General features: G+C 42.6%; 1 protein-coding gene across 3 annotated transcripts in view; it reads left to right on the top strand.

Annotated features, from left to right (window-relative positions):
• Positions 1–12049, top strand: part of LOC139386562 (glycogen debranching enzyme-like) — a 34284-nt gene extending 22235 nt beyond the window's left edge. For all 3 annotated transcript variants that reach the window (XM_071132213.1, XM_071132215.1, XM_071132214.1), the window contains exons 17-34: positions 595–745; positions 999–1123; positions 2146–2258; positions 2687–2821; positions 3422–3552; positions 3914–4050; positions 4340–4473; positions 4711–4886; positions 5248–5350; positions 5450–5675; positions 6243–6363; positions 6575–6710; positions 6897–7009; positions 7142–7353; positions 10487–10584; positions 10753–10840; positions 10975–11108; positions 11187–12049. In XM_071132213.1, coding sequence (XP_070988314.1) covers positions 595–745; positions 999–1123; positions 2146–2258; positions 2687–2821; positions 3422–3552; positions 3914–4050; positions 4340–4473; positions 4711–4886; positions 5248–5350; positions 5450–5675; positions 6243–6363; positions 6575–6710; positions 6897–7009; positions 7142–7353; positions 10487–10584; positions 10753–10840; positions 10975–11108; positions 11187–11304 — 2451 coding nt within the window. In that variant the 3' untranslated portion in view covers positions 11305–12049. The remainder of the gene's footprint in view (positions 1–594; positions 746–998; positions 1124–2145; positions 2259–2686; positions 2822–3421; positions 3553–3913; positions 4051–4339; positions 4474–4710; positions 4887–5247; positions 5351–5449; positions 5676–6242; positions 6364–6574; positions 6711–6896; positions 7010–7141; positions 7354–10486; positions 10585–10752; positions 10841–10974; positions 11109–11186) is intronic.
• Positions 12050–14247: the final 2198 nt, after the last annotated feature.

The raw sequence follows: 14247 nt of genomic DNA, 5'->3' as shown, positions 1-14247 counted from the left end.
TTGGCCCGGGGTAGGCCGTCATTATAAATGAGAATTTGTTCTTAAACTGACTTGCCTAGTTAAATAAAATCAAAATGGGGATGCTCGTTCTATTCATTATATTTCTATGGCAGCACATGCAGTCAGGAGTGAAGGAGAGGATAAAATGTGTGTCTTTTTTGCTTTTCAAACGGTTATTATATTGAGCTCGGCCATTTGGCTGGCCAATTACCATCATCCAAAATGCCATGACCGTCACAGCCCTACTTTAAACCTAACCTAACCAATCACATAACTCATCACCTTATGTATTAATGCCCCACAGTAGCTTGAAGTGACATCCCCAAAAACAGAAACTATACAACACATAAATGGCTGTTAGCCTCCCACGCACAGGTTACTTTTTGTCCCCAACACTGAAACTAAATAATATTAAAAAAAAAAAGAGAAATGCCTCTCAAAAAGCACGTTATTTTATTTCCGTTTACTAAATCGTTTTTTCATGCTTATTTTTAGTTTCCGTTTTCTATAATAACCTTGGTGAATGTATACATGTATTTGTATGATAAGAGTTATGTGTAACAGTGCTTGTTATTTCCTCTGTTCCCTTCCTAGGTGTACGTGGACCAGGTGGACGAGGACGTTGTGGCGGTGACGCGTCACTGTCCCAGCACACACCAGTCTGTGGTCGCCGTGTGTCGCACTGCCTTCCACAACCCCAAACACCACCAGTATAGGAAGGAGGTTCCCCCCATGTTCATCCCTGGTATGATGCTTCACTGTTACCACAAACAGGACACTGCCCTCAGAATGGACCATCCATAGAAATACAATAATACTAGAGTGTCATTCATTCATCTTCATAACTTTAGAATGTGCTGATAATGGCAGACATCTTGGTCAGGGATTAGTTCCAAACCAGTATTGTTGGAACAAATGGCAATAGAGGTACAGGAGATGACTTGGATGCAGGACCTACCATTTTAACACAATCAACTTAATCTCTCTCCGTCTTCCAGGTAAAATTGACGAGGTGGTTCTCGAGGCGCGTGTCATCGACAGGCAAGCCGGCACCTACAAGAAATGTGAGAAGTACATTAACGGCATGCCGGAGTACACTGTGGAGATTAAGGAGCACATCCAGGTAACGTGATGCCGGGGAACGTGGGTAATTACAGTTGTTTAGGCCCCCTGTCACAATGGGCTTGAGATATAAAGTCTTTCCTCTCAAACAAATCCATTGTCAGACTGGGTCTTGAAGAACAAGCTGCTTCAGAGGCATCCGGTTACATTTCACAAGCTGCTATTGTGTCTGTATTCTGTCTGGCTTGTTTGTGAGTTTCTATTGAATTCCATTTCGTTTACATAGCTATTTACTCAGTGTTATCTGCTTCGCTAAATGTACTTTTTGCATTTTAGTTAAAGTAAAACATTTGGTAATGATTAACGCCATGTTTTTGCAATGATTTACGCTAGATGACTAACAGGAGCCGCTTTTTTGAAGACACCCCACCACCATCTTGGTACTACTCCTCCATTGTAAAAAAATAATATATATATATATTGGAAGCTATAGAAATGGATTTTTTTACATTTTAACTAGACAAGCGAGTTAAGAACAAATTCTTATTTACAATGACAGCCTACCGGGGAACAGTGGGTTAACAGCCTTGTTCAGGGGTACATTTAGTTTTTGCCATGTTTATTCTATTACAGACGCCTTAATGCATATTTTTGTATTAAATTATGTTAGCTAAACATTAACATGTCAAATGACAAGATATATACCAAAATGTACCTTAAAGCATCATTTTTTGTATAAAAAAAGTACAAGTTATAATTTTACTGTCCCCACTACTACAACATCAAAATACTTAAATGCATGTAATTTTGTCCTTAAAACATTTGATTTCAATGCTGTAGAATTCCATTCACTCCTATGGAGTTCTGCATCTTCTGGAGAGTGGCAATATCGCCAACCGGTGGCTTCAAAGCGTCTCACTGGTCAATACTTAGCAATCCAGTGTTTATATACATAATTGATATAGACCAGCAAAAGCCAATTCAGAATTGTCTTCAACTCTCCTCTCAATAACCCATTGTGGACCTTGATACTGTTTTGTGTGGCAGTGAAACTGTATTCACCCATGGTCTTATTCACCCCAGCTAAAGGACAGTGGCGTTGTGAAACATGCAGGGGTGACATCCAAGGGCAGCAGTGAGTTTGTCCAGGAGATCGTCTTCGAGCGCCTCACCCCCGGCAGCGTCATCGCCTTCAGGTTAGAGGTCATGATGAGTAGCCCAATATACCCAGACATTGAATAGAATTTAAAGGTCTACTGTAAAACTCACACATATGTTAGTGAGGGGTGGGGGTGTTCTTTGGCCAGTTTGGCCTCATATTGTCTACTCACAGCTCACAGGTAATACTGTTAACTCTTCAGCCCTTCGATAGCTCAGATGGTAGAGCGTTGGACTGTAAAATAGCAGTGGTCTGTAGGTCGCTGGTTCAAATCCGTCTTGAAGGAAGAAACCTTTTGGCCGAGAAATCTCTTCAGCATTGCAGACTGTATGTCTCCTAGCCTGGTCCAAGATCTGTTTATGCTGTCTTGACAACTTCTATGTTCATGTCAGGCCAATGGCACAAACAGATCTGGGACCAGGCGATATGTTTCCCTCTGAGATGTATCTGTGTTTCCCTCATCAGGGTGAGTCTGGACCCCAGGGCCCAAGAGCTGGTGGGAGTCATCAGACATCACCTGATCCAGTTCAGCCCAAAGTACAAGCTTGGCAGTCTGCCCGACCAGCACACACCAACCATACTGGAGACACCCCTGGCACAGTGAGTATACATCGCACAAAGACACACTTGCACACACACACACACACACACATACATACATACATACATACATACATGCACACAAATGTACCGCTACACACACACACACACACGCTGCTTTGCAAACACACCATTTTGCAAGCACACCATGTCTTTTGGAAAAGTGCTGAAAAGGTATAGTACAGATGTCGTATCTTAATTTGATCATCCTGTTGCAGGATAACTTTCCTACAATGCAGGGGATTAAAAACGTGTATTGTATTTGAAGTTTAAAAGGCCTTTTGAAGTTTGTAATTTCCACCTTCCACTTGATTTTCCCTCACGAAAAATGTATCAAAAAATGTCCGTTAATTATAATCTGCGTAATAATTGGCATGTCCTGTTGTTGCTGGATTATTTTCCTGCTGTAGCAAACTTGCTCAAATTAAAATCCTACATCTGTATGTTTTTTTTAATGATGGTCATATATTTGTATAGTGAGGAATTGATCAACACACTGATCAACATACTGATCAGTGGAACTCTGTAGTCTCCAGTTGTGCCCAGTAAGGTGAGTGTGTGTTGTAATGTTACGTGACACTATCCTCTATCCCCATGCAGGATCATGTCTAAGCTGACCCTGGCCGACATGAACATGCTGCTGTTCCGCTGTGACTCTGAGGAGCAGGAGGAAGGAGGAGGCTGCTACAACATCCCCTCCTGGACTAGCTTCAAGTACGGTGGCCTGCAAGGTACAGTACAGTTCACACAGAGGAGGGGGTCCAGTCAGCACCATGGTTGGGGTCAATTTCCCATTTTAACTCAGTCAATTCAGTGGAAATTGAAATAGAAATGAGAATTTTGCAGTTTACTTCCTGAATTGACTGATTTTGGAAGTGAATTGATCCCAACCCTGGTCAGCGCACATTGTGTTTGTTGCCCCTAACCACTGATACTTTGTCAGATATTTTTCCACCCCTCCATGGTTAAGGTTAGGATTTGGGTTGGTAAGCTGGTCCTAGATCTGTGCCTACGAGCATCTGTACACATGAGAATATTGTTGAATGAAACTGGACATAGACATTAAAAATCTGATTCATTGTTTTGATACAGGTTTGATGTCAGTGATGGCAGACATTCGTCCCAAGAACGACCTGGGCCACCCGGTGTGTGACAACCTGAGACAGGGTGACTGGATGATTGACTACGTCAGCAACAGGCTGGTATCCCGTGGTGGCGCTCTAGGAGAGGTGAGCACGGTTTGAGTGACAGTAATTCAAACCGAATGAATCCCTCTTGATTTTCTATAAGGCCTTATGACAAAGTAGACTGCCAAGACGGTCTGATGAACTTGACAATAATGATGCTAAATAGAAGGGAATCCATCCTACAACTCAGCCCATCTAAGACCTGAGTTTTAAATCTACCAGTGTGGCAGCAGTAAGATGAGGATTCACTCGCTGTCACCATTTTCCACAGTCGTCATTTCCAAGGTTGGTGTTTTCCATATAGCATGTGTGTTGTCCGAAACGTTTCCAGGTGGGGAAGTGGCTGGAAGGGATGTTCCACTATCTGAAGCACATCCCTCGCTACCTCATCCCCTGCTACTTTGACGCCATCCTCGTGGGAGCCTACACCACAGCTCTGGACATCACCTTCAACAAGATGTCCAGGTATGTCCCCACAGAAACAGCCCTGTAAATGTTTCTCACACACTCAACATACAGTCAGAAAATGATGCAATAGAACAATTGAAGAGACTTCAATTAGATTTTGTATTTGGTGTTAAAAAGGCCCTGCACCTTTAACTTTAAGGGTGTGCCGAAAATCTTATTTACATTTGATGTGTTTTTCTGCACAGCAGTTTTCATGTAAAACCATGTTTTTCTCTGTGTTTCTCTCTTGTTCAGTTTTGTCCAGAACGGCTCCACCTTCGTCAAACTGCTGGCTCTGGGCTCGGTCCAGATGTGTGGTGTTGGCAGTTTCCCGGCTCTGCCCCCCTTGTCCCTGGCGCTACCCGACATCCCCTACCGCCTCGACAAGGACACCGGCAAGAAGGAGCAATGCTGCGTCTCCCTGGCTGCAGGTCTGCCTAGCAACAACTCATGTATATTCTACAACTGTAAACAGTGGTGGGACGCCACCCAAATAACTCATCATACTTTTTCTGTTGGTATTCTGGAAACGAATGATAATAATCCTCATGCTGGACGACATTGAGTAGCCAAATAACTGGTGTTTTAGAAGTCTCCTGGTAGTCATCAAAACAACCTATCATTGTCGCTTGGTATTTTACTGAAACGATGCCGTAAGCTTCAGTTCATGACCAGTTCGTTAGCTGATAAAGTCCTATTTGTATCTCGATACCACTTGAGAATTGGTGTTTGAATTTCAGCTGTATTCGAACATCTGCTTCCTTTATTCATCTCTACCTTCCTGTTTCACAGGTCTGCCTCACTTCTCCTCTGGAATCTTCCGCTGCTGGGGCCGAGACACCTTTATCGCTCTGCGTGGACTCATGCTGGTCACTGGTCGTCACCTGGAGGCTAGGTGACTGTTCCCTGCACTGCACTAGTATCCAAATGGGACTTCTTAGGTATCATTTGATACAATTGTATATGTTAATTCAATGTTTATTTTCATGAACAGAAACATCATCCTGGCGTTTGCAGGCACCCTGAGACACGGTCTTATCCCCAACCTGTTGGGCGAGGGCATCAGTGCACGCTATAACTGCCGTGACGCAGTGTGGTGGTGGCTGCAGTGCATCCAAGACTACTGTACCCTGGTGCCCGAGGGCACTGCCGTCCTCCACTGCCCTGTGGTCAGGATGTATCCCCATGACGACTCCGAGCCCCACGCCCCTGGCACTCCGGTAGGTCACAGCAATGCACATACCGTACACACACATTTTCTTAATCTCTCTCTCTCTCTCTCTCACTCACTCACTCACTCACTCACTCACTCACTCACTCACACACACACACACACACACACACACACATGTAGACACCCACAATCAAACACATAAATGCACACACAGACACACACTCTTAATCTTTCTCTCTCTCTCACACACACACTCCCACATGTACACATACAGCATATACATTGTAATATTTTTGTATGCTGGTATTGTACGTTCTGTATTGTAGATATGTAGTGGTGTAATAATGTTATATGATGTACTGTTTTATCTTTTGTTTTATGTGTAATGTAAGTACCTTAATGTGTTTGGACCCCAGGAAGAGGGAGAGCTAATGGGGATCCCTAATAAATACATTCACTCACACACTCTCCCATCGCTCTCTCTCTCACACACACACTCTCACATGCGCACATATTACCTGCACACATTGTGCATAAATCCACACATGTCCACACAAACACGTACTGGACCTCAAGCAGGGGTACAGTCTAACGTCATCCTCGTGTGTTTCAGTTCTCGTTCACACAGCCCCTTTGTGATGTCATCCATGAGGCCATGACTCGTCACATGCAGGGCATCGACTTCAGAGAGCGCAACGCCGGGCCAAATATCGACATGCACATGAAGGACGAGGGTGAGTCTGCCATGGTCACCTCCGGTCACGGTCACCTCCGGTCACGGTCACACTTTGAGATAATAAGTAGGACCAGTAGTTTTTCCTGGTTACGTTACCTTCTGGGCCCCGGTTATTCCCTAAATGGTTATTATGTTTGTTCTTATGGTGAACATTGTCATGGGGTCTTGCTTCAGCAAACAAGGTGTATTGTTGTTCTCCTTGCTCCCAGGCTTCAATGTTGTGGCCAAAGTGAATCGTTATACTGGTTTTGTGTACGGCGGCAACCGTTTCAACTGCGGAACGTGGATGGACAAAATGGGAGAGAGTGACAAAGCTCGCAACAAGGGCATGCCCGCCACACCCAGGTAAGACCTTTGTCATCATAGACCACCAATATAATAGAATACAAAACCATACATTACAACACAATGTTAACCAAACTGTGAGGCAATCGTATTATTCTTCAAATATTAAGCTGTTGTAAATGCACAATGAATTCATGTTTCGTTTGATCTGATTTGACTCATGTCCCTGGTGGTGTGTGTCTCCAGAGATGGGTCAGCGGTGGAGATGGTGGGTCTCTGTAAGTCTGCGGTGCGCTGGCTGGTGGAGCTCCATAAGAAGGGCCTTTTCCCCCACAGCTCCATGAAAATACACCGGGACGGTGAGTGTTGCCTGGGCACAAGCACACACACACATACATTCTATTGTATGCAAACACACAGGTACCCGACTTCCCTTTCTTTAATAAGACATAATGAAAACATTGTTATTCTATGATTGTTTTCCCTGGCAGGTAAGGAGTTGAAGGTGTCCTATGAGGATTGGAACCATAAGATCCAAGTCAACTTTGAGAAGAACTTCTATGTGTCCCATGACGAGAAGGACCCCGACGAGAAGCACCCCGACCTGGTCCACAAGAGAGGCATTTACAAGGACAGCCACGGAGCCTCCAGCCCCTGGTGTGACTACCAGCTCAGGCCCAACTTTTGCATCGCCATGGTGGTGGTGAGTTGCTATCAGTGGTGTCAGCTCATGCCCGGTTTCCTGTTTTTTTTTCTCATTGTAATTTTAGTTTACTTGCATGATCGACTGATTGAAATGGAATTGACCCCAAGACTGGTCCTTAGCCCTTTTCTTGCAATGATCTACAGCAGTGGTTCCCAAACTTTTTATAGTCCCGTACGCCTTCGAACATTCAACCTCCAGCTGTGAACCCCCTCTAGCACCAGGGTCAGGGTGAGTTTTTGTCACAATCCGGCTCGTGGGAAGTGACAAAGAGCTCTTATAGGACCAGGGCACAAATAATAATATAATAATAATCAACCATTTTGCTCTTTATTTAACCATCTTACATATAAAAACGTATTTGTTCGTCGAACATTGTTAATAACTCACCACAGGTTAATGAGAAGGGTGTGCTTGAAAGGATGCACATAACTCTGCAATGTTGGGTTTCATTGGAGAGAGTCTGTCTTTAATCATTTTCCACACACAGTCTGTGCCTGTATTTAGTTTTCATGCTAGTGAGGGCCAAGAATCCGCTCTCACATAAGTAAGTGGTTGCAAAGGGCATCAGTGTTTTAACAGCGCGATTTGCCAAGGCAGGATACTCTGAGCGCAGCCCAATCCAGAAATATGATTAAATAAAATGTTCACAGAACCGCTTGTTTCAATTTCGATGAGGCTCTCTTGTTCAGATATCGGTAAGTGGACTGGAGGCAGGGCATGAAAGCCATAACGAATCCAGTTGTTTGTGTCATCCTTTTGTATCAACTCTTCAACTGCTTCGCTGTATCACATTGGAAAGACCTGTTTGTTGTCCTTTAAAATTGCAGATAGAGAAGAGCTCCAATTTCTTAATCATAGCCTCAATTGTTTCACACACATTGAATATAGTTGTGGAGGCTCCCTGTAATCCTAGATCCAGATCATTCAGGCGAGAAAAAACATCATCCAGATAACCAGCGCACGTCTGTATATTGTAAAAGCATTACATGGTCGCTGCCCATATCTTTACAGAGTGCAGAAAATACACGAGTTCAGGGGCCTTGCTTTAACAAAGTTAACTATTTTCACTGTACTGTCCAAAACGTCTTTCAACCTGTCAGGCATTCCCTTGGCAGCTAGAGCCTCTCTGTGGATGCTGCAGTGTACCCAAGTGGCATCGGGAGCAACTGCTTGCATGTGCATTACCACTCCACTATGTCTCCCTGTCATGGCTTTTGCGCCATCAGTACAGATACCAACACATCTTGACCACCAAAGTCCATTTGATGAAGCTGTCCAGTACTTTAAAAAAATTCTCTCCTGTTGTCCTGGTTTCCAGTGGTTTGCAGAAGAGGATGTCTTCCTTAAGTGACCCCCCATAATAAATGTAACAGATATATACCAGGAGCTGTGCCAGTCTGTTGACTCATCCAGCTGTAGCGCATAGAATTCACTAGCTTGGATGCGAAGCAGTAATTGTTTCAAAACATCTGACATGTCACTGATCCGTCGTGAAACAGTGTTGTTTGATGAAGGCATTGTCTGTATAGTTTTTTGGGGCCTTTCCCCCAAGAATTGTTCCAGCCATATCCACAGCAGGAGGAAGAATTAAGTCCTCCACAATAGTATGAGACTTGCCTGTCCTAGCCACTCGGTAGCTCACCATATAAGACGCTTCTAGCCCCTTCTTATTAATGGTATCTGTTACTTTTATACATGTCTTACTACTCGAAAGTCATCTTAATTCTCGCTCAAAAAACTCCTGTGGCTTATTTTTCAAATTGGCATTTTTTGTATCTAAATGTCTGAATGTTTCATTGAGTTGTGAGAAAGTACTTTTGCACATATAACACACACTGTGGCTGAGGAAAGGCACTACTCCCAATATAAGTGAATCCCAAATCAATGTAGTTATCATATTTGCGCCTCTTTGATGGTCCAACATCCCTGTCTTTGTTCGGTGCTTTCCCGGGTAAAAGGGCAGTAGCTCTTTCGGCTGCATCAGATTCACAACTGTCAGTGTCCATGCTAGCTGGGCTAACAACAAGTGTATAATTACTGATGCTAGCATTGGATGTGCTCGTGGCAGCAGAACAACTTGTGTCGTCAACAGGTACAGGTGTAGTACGGCTGGTAGTAGCAGTACTACCAGTAGAGCTGGTATGTGTCTCTATGGATACGGGCCTTCATTTTTGGCTACATTCGGACCATTAATGGAATTCCCGCGAGAGAGTAACAGTTAATATGATTGGATGTTAATTATTTGACTAGGCTACCTGTATTTGACATTGCGTTGTTATTTTGCTGAACAGTAGATGGTTTCATTTTATTTTTGCCAGTAAAATGAGGCTACTCAGGCAAGAAAAAAACCTTACCCAAATGTGTAGCCCCGTTGGAAAATATAAATGGACTGTTTGAATATTATACATATATATTTTTTAAAATGTGGATCACATTTTTATTTGGCGTACCCCCGACGACATTGTACCACAGTTTGGGAATACCTGGTTTAGACCGTTTGTATGTTTTGACAGACTAGGAGTGAGGTTCTCTTCTTCTCCCACTTTGACCATGCAGTGCGGGAATCTTAGCTCTATTCCGTTTAGTTTTATCCTAAACAAAACTCCCTAGTCCTTGCCAATGTCAAGCATGCCAATAACATGATGCTGCCATCACCATGCTTGAAAATATGAAGTGGTACTCAAAAATGATATATTTTTATAAAATTTTTAGTTTATGTGAATCACATTTTTATTTGGCCTACCCCCGACAGCATTGCTTACCCCTGGGGTTAAAACTTTTTTTTAAAATCATATTTTAAGGGAAATGTTTTTGTATATCTTATATATCTTTAGCTCACATAATATAATTTAAAAGTATTCATTAAGGTGTCTGTAATAGAATATATGTGTCAAAACAAATGTAGACATGAATAAATGCATTTCTATAGCTTCCAATATGTTTTTTACAATGGTGGGGGGAGTGCCAAGATGGCGCGGTGGCTTCAATACAGCGCCCCCTGTAATTTATCTAGTGTATATATAAATCATTGTTTTCTTGACTACCCCTTGGGTGTAAATATATCTAAAGAACTGGGGTGGAGTTTGTGAGGTATTAATGAGTTGAATATTTTCTCTATTTTGTCCCTGAGGCTCCTGAGTTGTTCACGGTGGAGAGAGCCTGGAAGGCCCTGGAGGTCGCTGAGAAGAAGTTGCTAGGACCTCTGGGAATGAAGACCTTGGATCCAGAGTAAGATACCTACAGCTATTAGTCATTATTATTAGTAGGTCCAAGTTCTTCCTATTCAGGTCATATTGTTAGGAAAAGCTCCTGGAGCCCTCTTCATTTACTGATTAATTTTCTATATATATTTTCTTGGCTTGTATACTACTGACATCACGTTTATTTCTCCCCCAGTGATATGGTGTACTGTGGTGTCTATGACAACGCCCTGGATAACGACAACTACAACGTGGCCAGAGGCTTCAACTACCACCAAGGACCGGTGAGTGTGCTTCACTCAGGATTGGAGTTGTAACACACCTTAAATTGTTCACCTTCTTATGGCAATGCTCCTGAGCAGAAAAATAAAGTTGTATTGAGTTGATCTGTTGGGTTTAATGACTTGTTTTTTTTTAGGAGTGGCTGTGGCCAATTGGGTACTTCCTTCGAGCAAAGCTCTATTTTGCCAAGAAGCTTGGGAAGGAGACCTATGACCAGACAGTGTACCTGGTGAAGAGCATACTCTCTCAGCATTATGTCCACCTGGAGAGGTAAATGCACACAGACGCACACACACACATTTACGCACACTATTTGAACACCCATCCATGTCTCTTCTAACCCCCCAGGTCTAGTTGGAAGGGTTTGCCAGAGCTGACCAATGAAAACGGACAGAATTGCCCCTTCAGCTGCGAATCCCAGGCCTGGTCCATCTCCACGGTGCTGGAAGTCCTCCACGACATGTAACAACACCTCAATTCCTGTGGGAGGAGACCCGCCCTATGATCTCACTTCCTGTGGGTGGAGACTCGTCCCCTCTTGTAGTCCGGCATTGTTTAATTTCACCTTCGTAGTGTGGTCTTTGTTGTCTTGTTTTGGACCTCATGTACACCCCATGGACTAACCATACTGGGATCTCAAGTATACAGCAGGCTAATGCCTAGTGAACATGTGAACACCAGCACTTGCAGTTTGTTGTGGAGGGCATTGGGAAATTGTAGTTCACAGCCTCATTTGACACCTGACTTAGTGTTGTCAAGGTATCTGTTACAGTAGATATGAGCTAATGTTATCACACTTAAAGATGAGGTGATGTATTCTAAGGTTGGAAGACCGACTGTTTTTAAAACCAGATTACCTCCTAGGTAGATAAACTTTCATCTTGTCGCCTTAGCTGCTAACCTGTCTCTTTTAAAGACTGTATCAAAGTGTACTGTACTATGAAATTTGTCAATTGGTGATCCATTGTCGTGTGCTACCATGCCTTTTACTGGAGTTTAGATCCCTAAATAGAAGCCTCTGTGGAAACGTGTCACTGTGACTGAAACCTTGTAGAGTTGCTCTTCTATCTATGACCCTCTAAATGTGAAGCATCTCTCCTTGTGAATCTGATGCCTCATTTTATTGGTCAACATGCATCTAGCTTATAGTGTGTTTAGTGTGTCTAGTCTACATAGTGTTGTCATGGTATATAAACAGTCTGCAACCTGAACTATTCTGTGTCTTTGTCTTCATGTCTGTGTTGAGGTGAAGAAAAACAATAGTTTGACTGACTGAGTAGCCTGTACACTAGCTCCCAGTTAGCTCTCTGGGTTGTGTTAGACACAGCATACAGTAAAACCTTTTATTTATTGAAACTTAATCTAGTTTTTTTTTTTTTTAATACAATTTTCAAGAGAAACCTGGTCAAAGACCACAGTAGATTTGACCATTTCTACAATTATTTATAAACCTATGTCATGAAGAATGTTTTTTTACAGTATAATAACTGTCTCTAGTCCTGTTCTTTAGGATCAATTGAAGACAGAGGGATATCATGGGGATCCCGAACACTGACAAGACACAGGCAGAGAGCACCTGGAAAGAGAAAAAGAAACACTAAAAATTACATATCTACACATTTTCACATGCACATTTTCAAAGTGAAGTCATTTTGGGGGGAGTTGTTGAATATCTCTTAAGGACTGACACTGGACCATTCAGGATCAATTAACACCTATTGCCATTATAGTGTGTCTTTGGCATTAAAACGTGTGTAATTGTACTGCTGAAAAATAAAACTGTATCCCAGGGTTAGGTATTCAGAAGACTGAGACAGGGTTTAATCTAATTTTTTAGCTCGGCTTTGCTCTTTTCATATTTATTTTGATCCTGACAAACTTCCCAGTCGCTCCCAGTGACAAGCATACCCATACAATTATGCTGCCACCACAATATTTGAAAATACAGAGGATCAACAACATTGCATTCACTAATTACTGGCCTGTTTGACAAAGTCGTTTAAAAAAATCCACTTCAAATCATCCATTCTGTTTGCAACAAGGCTGGTAAGTAATACTGGAAGATAACATGACAGAGAAATACATTTTTCAGCATAAATGTACAACTACAGTGCATTTGGACAGTATTTGGACCACTTCCCAGTTTCCATATTTTGTTACATTACAGCCTTATTTTAAAATGGATTTAAAAAAATGTATCCTAAACAATCTACACACAATATCCCATAATGACAAAATGAAAACTTGTTTTTAGAAATGTTTGTAAATGTATATATTTTTTAAAATAGAAATACCTTATTTACATAAGTATTCAGACCCTTTGCTAGGAGACTCTAAATTGAGCTCAGGTGCATCCTGTTTCCATTGATAATCCTTGATGTTTCTACAACTTGGAGTCCACCTCTGGTAAATTCAATTGATTGGACATGATTTGAAAAAGCACACAACTATTTATTTAAGTTCCCACAGTTGACAGTGCATGACAGCAAAAACCTAGCAATGAGGTCAAAGGAATTGTCCGTAGAGCTCCAAGACAGGATTGTGTCGTGGCACAGATCTGGGGAAGGATACCAAAATATTTATACAGCTTTAAAGGTCCCCAAGAGCTTCTCTGTGGAGATGGGAGAACCTTCCAGAACCATCTCTGCAGCAATCTACCAATCAGGCCTTTATACTAGAGTGACCAGACGGAAGCCACTCCTCAGTAAAAGGCACATGACAGCACGCTTGGAGTTTGCCAAAAGGCACCTAATGACTCTCAGACCATGAGAAACAAGATTCTGTTGTCTTATGAAACCAAGATTGAACTCTTTAGCCTGAATGCCAAGCGTCGCGTCTGGAGGCACCATCCTACGGTGAAGCATGGTGGTGGCAGCATCATTATGTGGGGATGTTTTTCAGCAGCAGGGACTGGGAGACTAGCCAGGATAGAGGGAAAGATGAACGGAGCAAAGTACAGAGAGATCCTTGATGAAAACCTGCTCCAGAGCTCTCAGGACCTCAGACTGGGGCAAAGGTTCTCCTTCCAATAGGACAGTGACATTAAGCACACAGCCAAGACAACGCAGGAATGGCTTCGGGACAAGTCTCTGAATGTCCTTGAGTGGCCCAGCGAGAGTCCGGACTTGAACCTGATCGAACATCTCTGAAGAGACGGGAAAATAGCTGTCCAACCTGACAGAGTTTGAGAGGATCTGCAGAGAAGAATGTGAGAAACTCCCCAAATACAGGTGAACCAAGCTTGTAGCGTCATACCCAAGAAGACTCGAGGCTGTAATTGCTGCCAAACGTGCTTCAACAAAGTACTGAGTAAAGGGTCTGAATACTTATGTAAATGTGATATTTCCGTTTGTTTTCTTATATGTTTGCAAACATTTCTAAAAAACTGTTTTTGATTTGTAATTATGGG

This window comes from Oncorhynchus clarkii, chromosome 28 (genome assembly GCF_045791955.1).
Source record: "Oncorhynchus clarkii lewisi isolate Uvic-CL-2024 chromosome 28, UVic_Ocla_1.0, whole genome shotgun sequence".
Lineage (NCBI taxonomy): Eukaryota > Metazoa > Chordata > Actinopteri > Salmoniformes > Salmonidae > Oncorhynchus > Oncorhynchus clarkii.
This window is presented reverse-complemented; position numbering and strand designations above follow the sequence as displayed.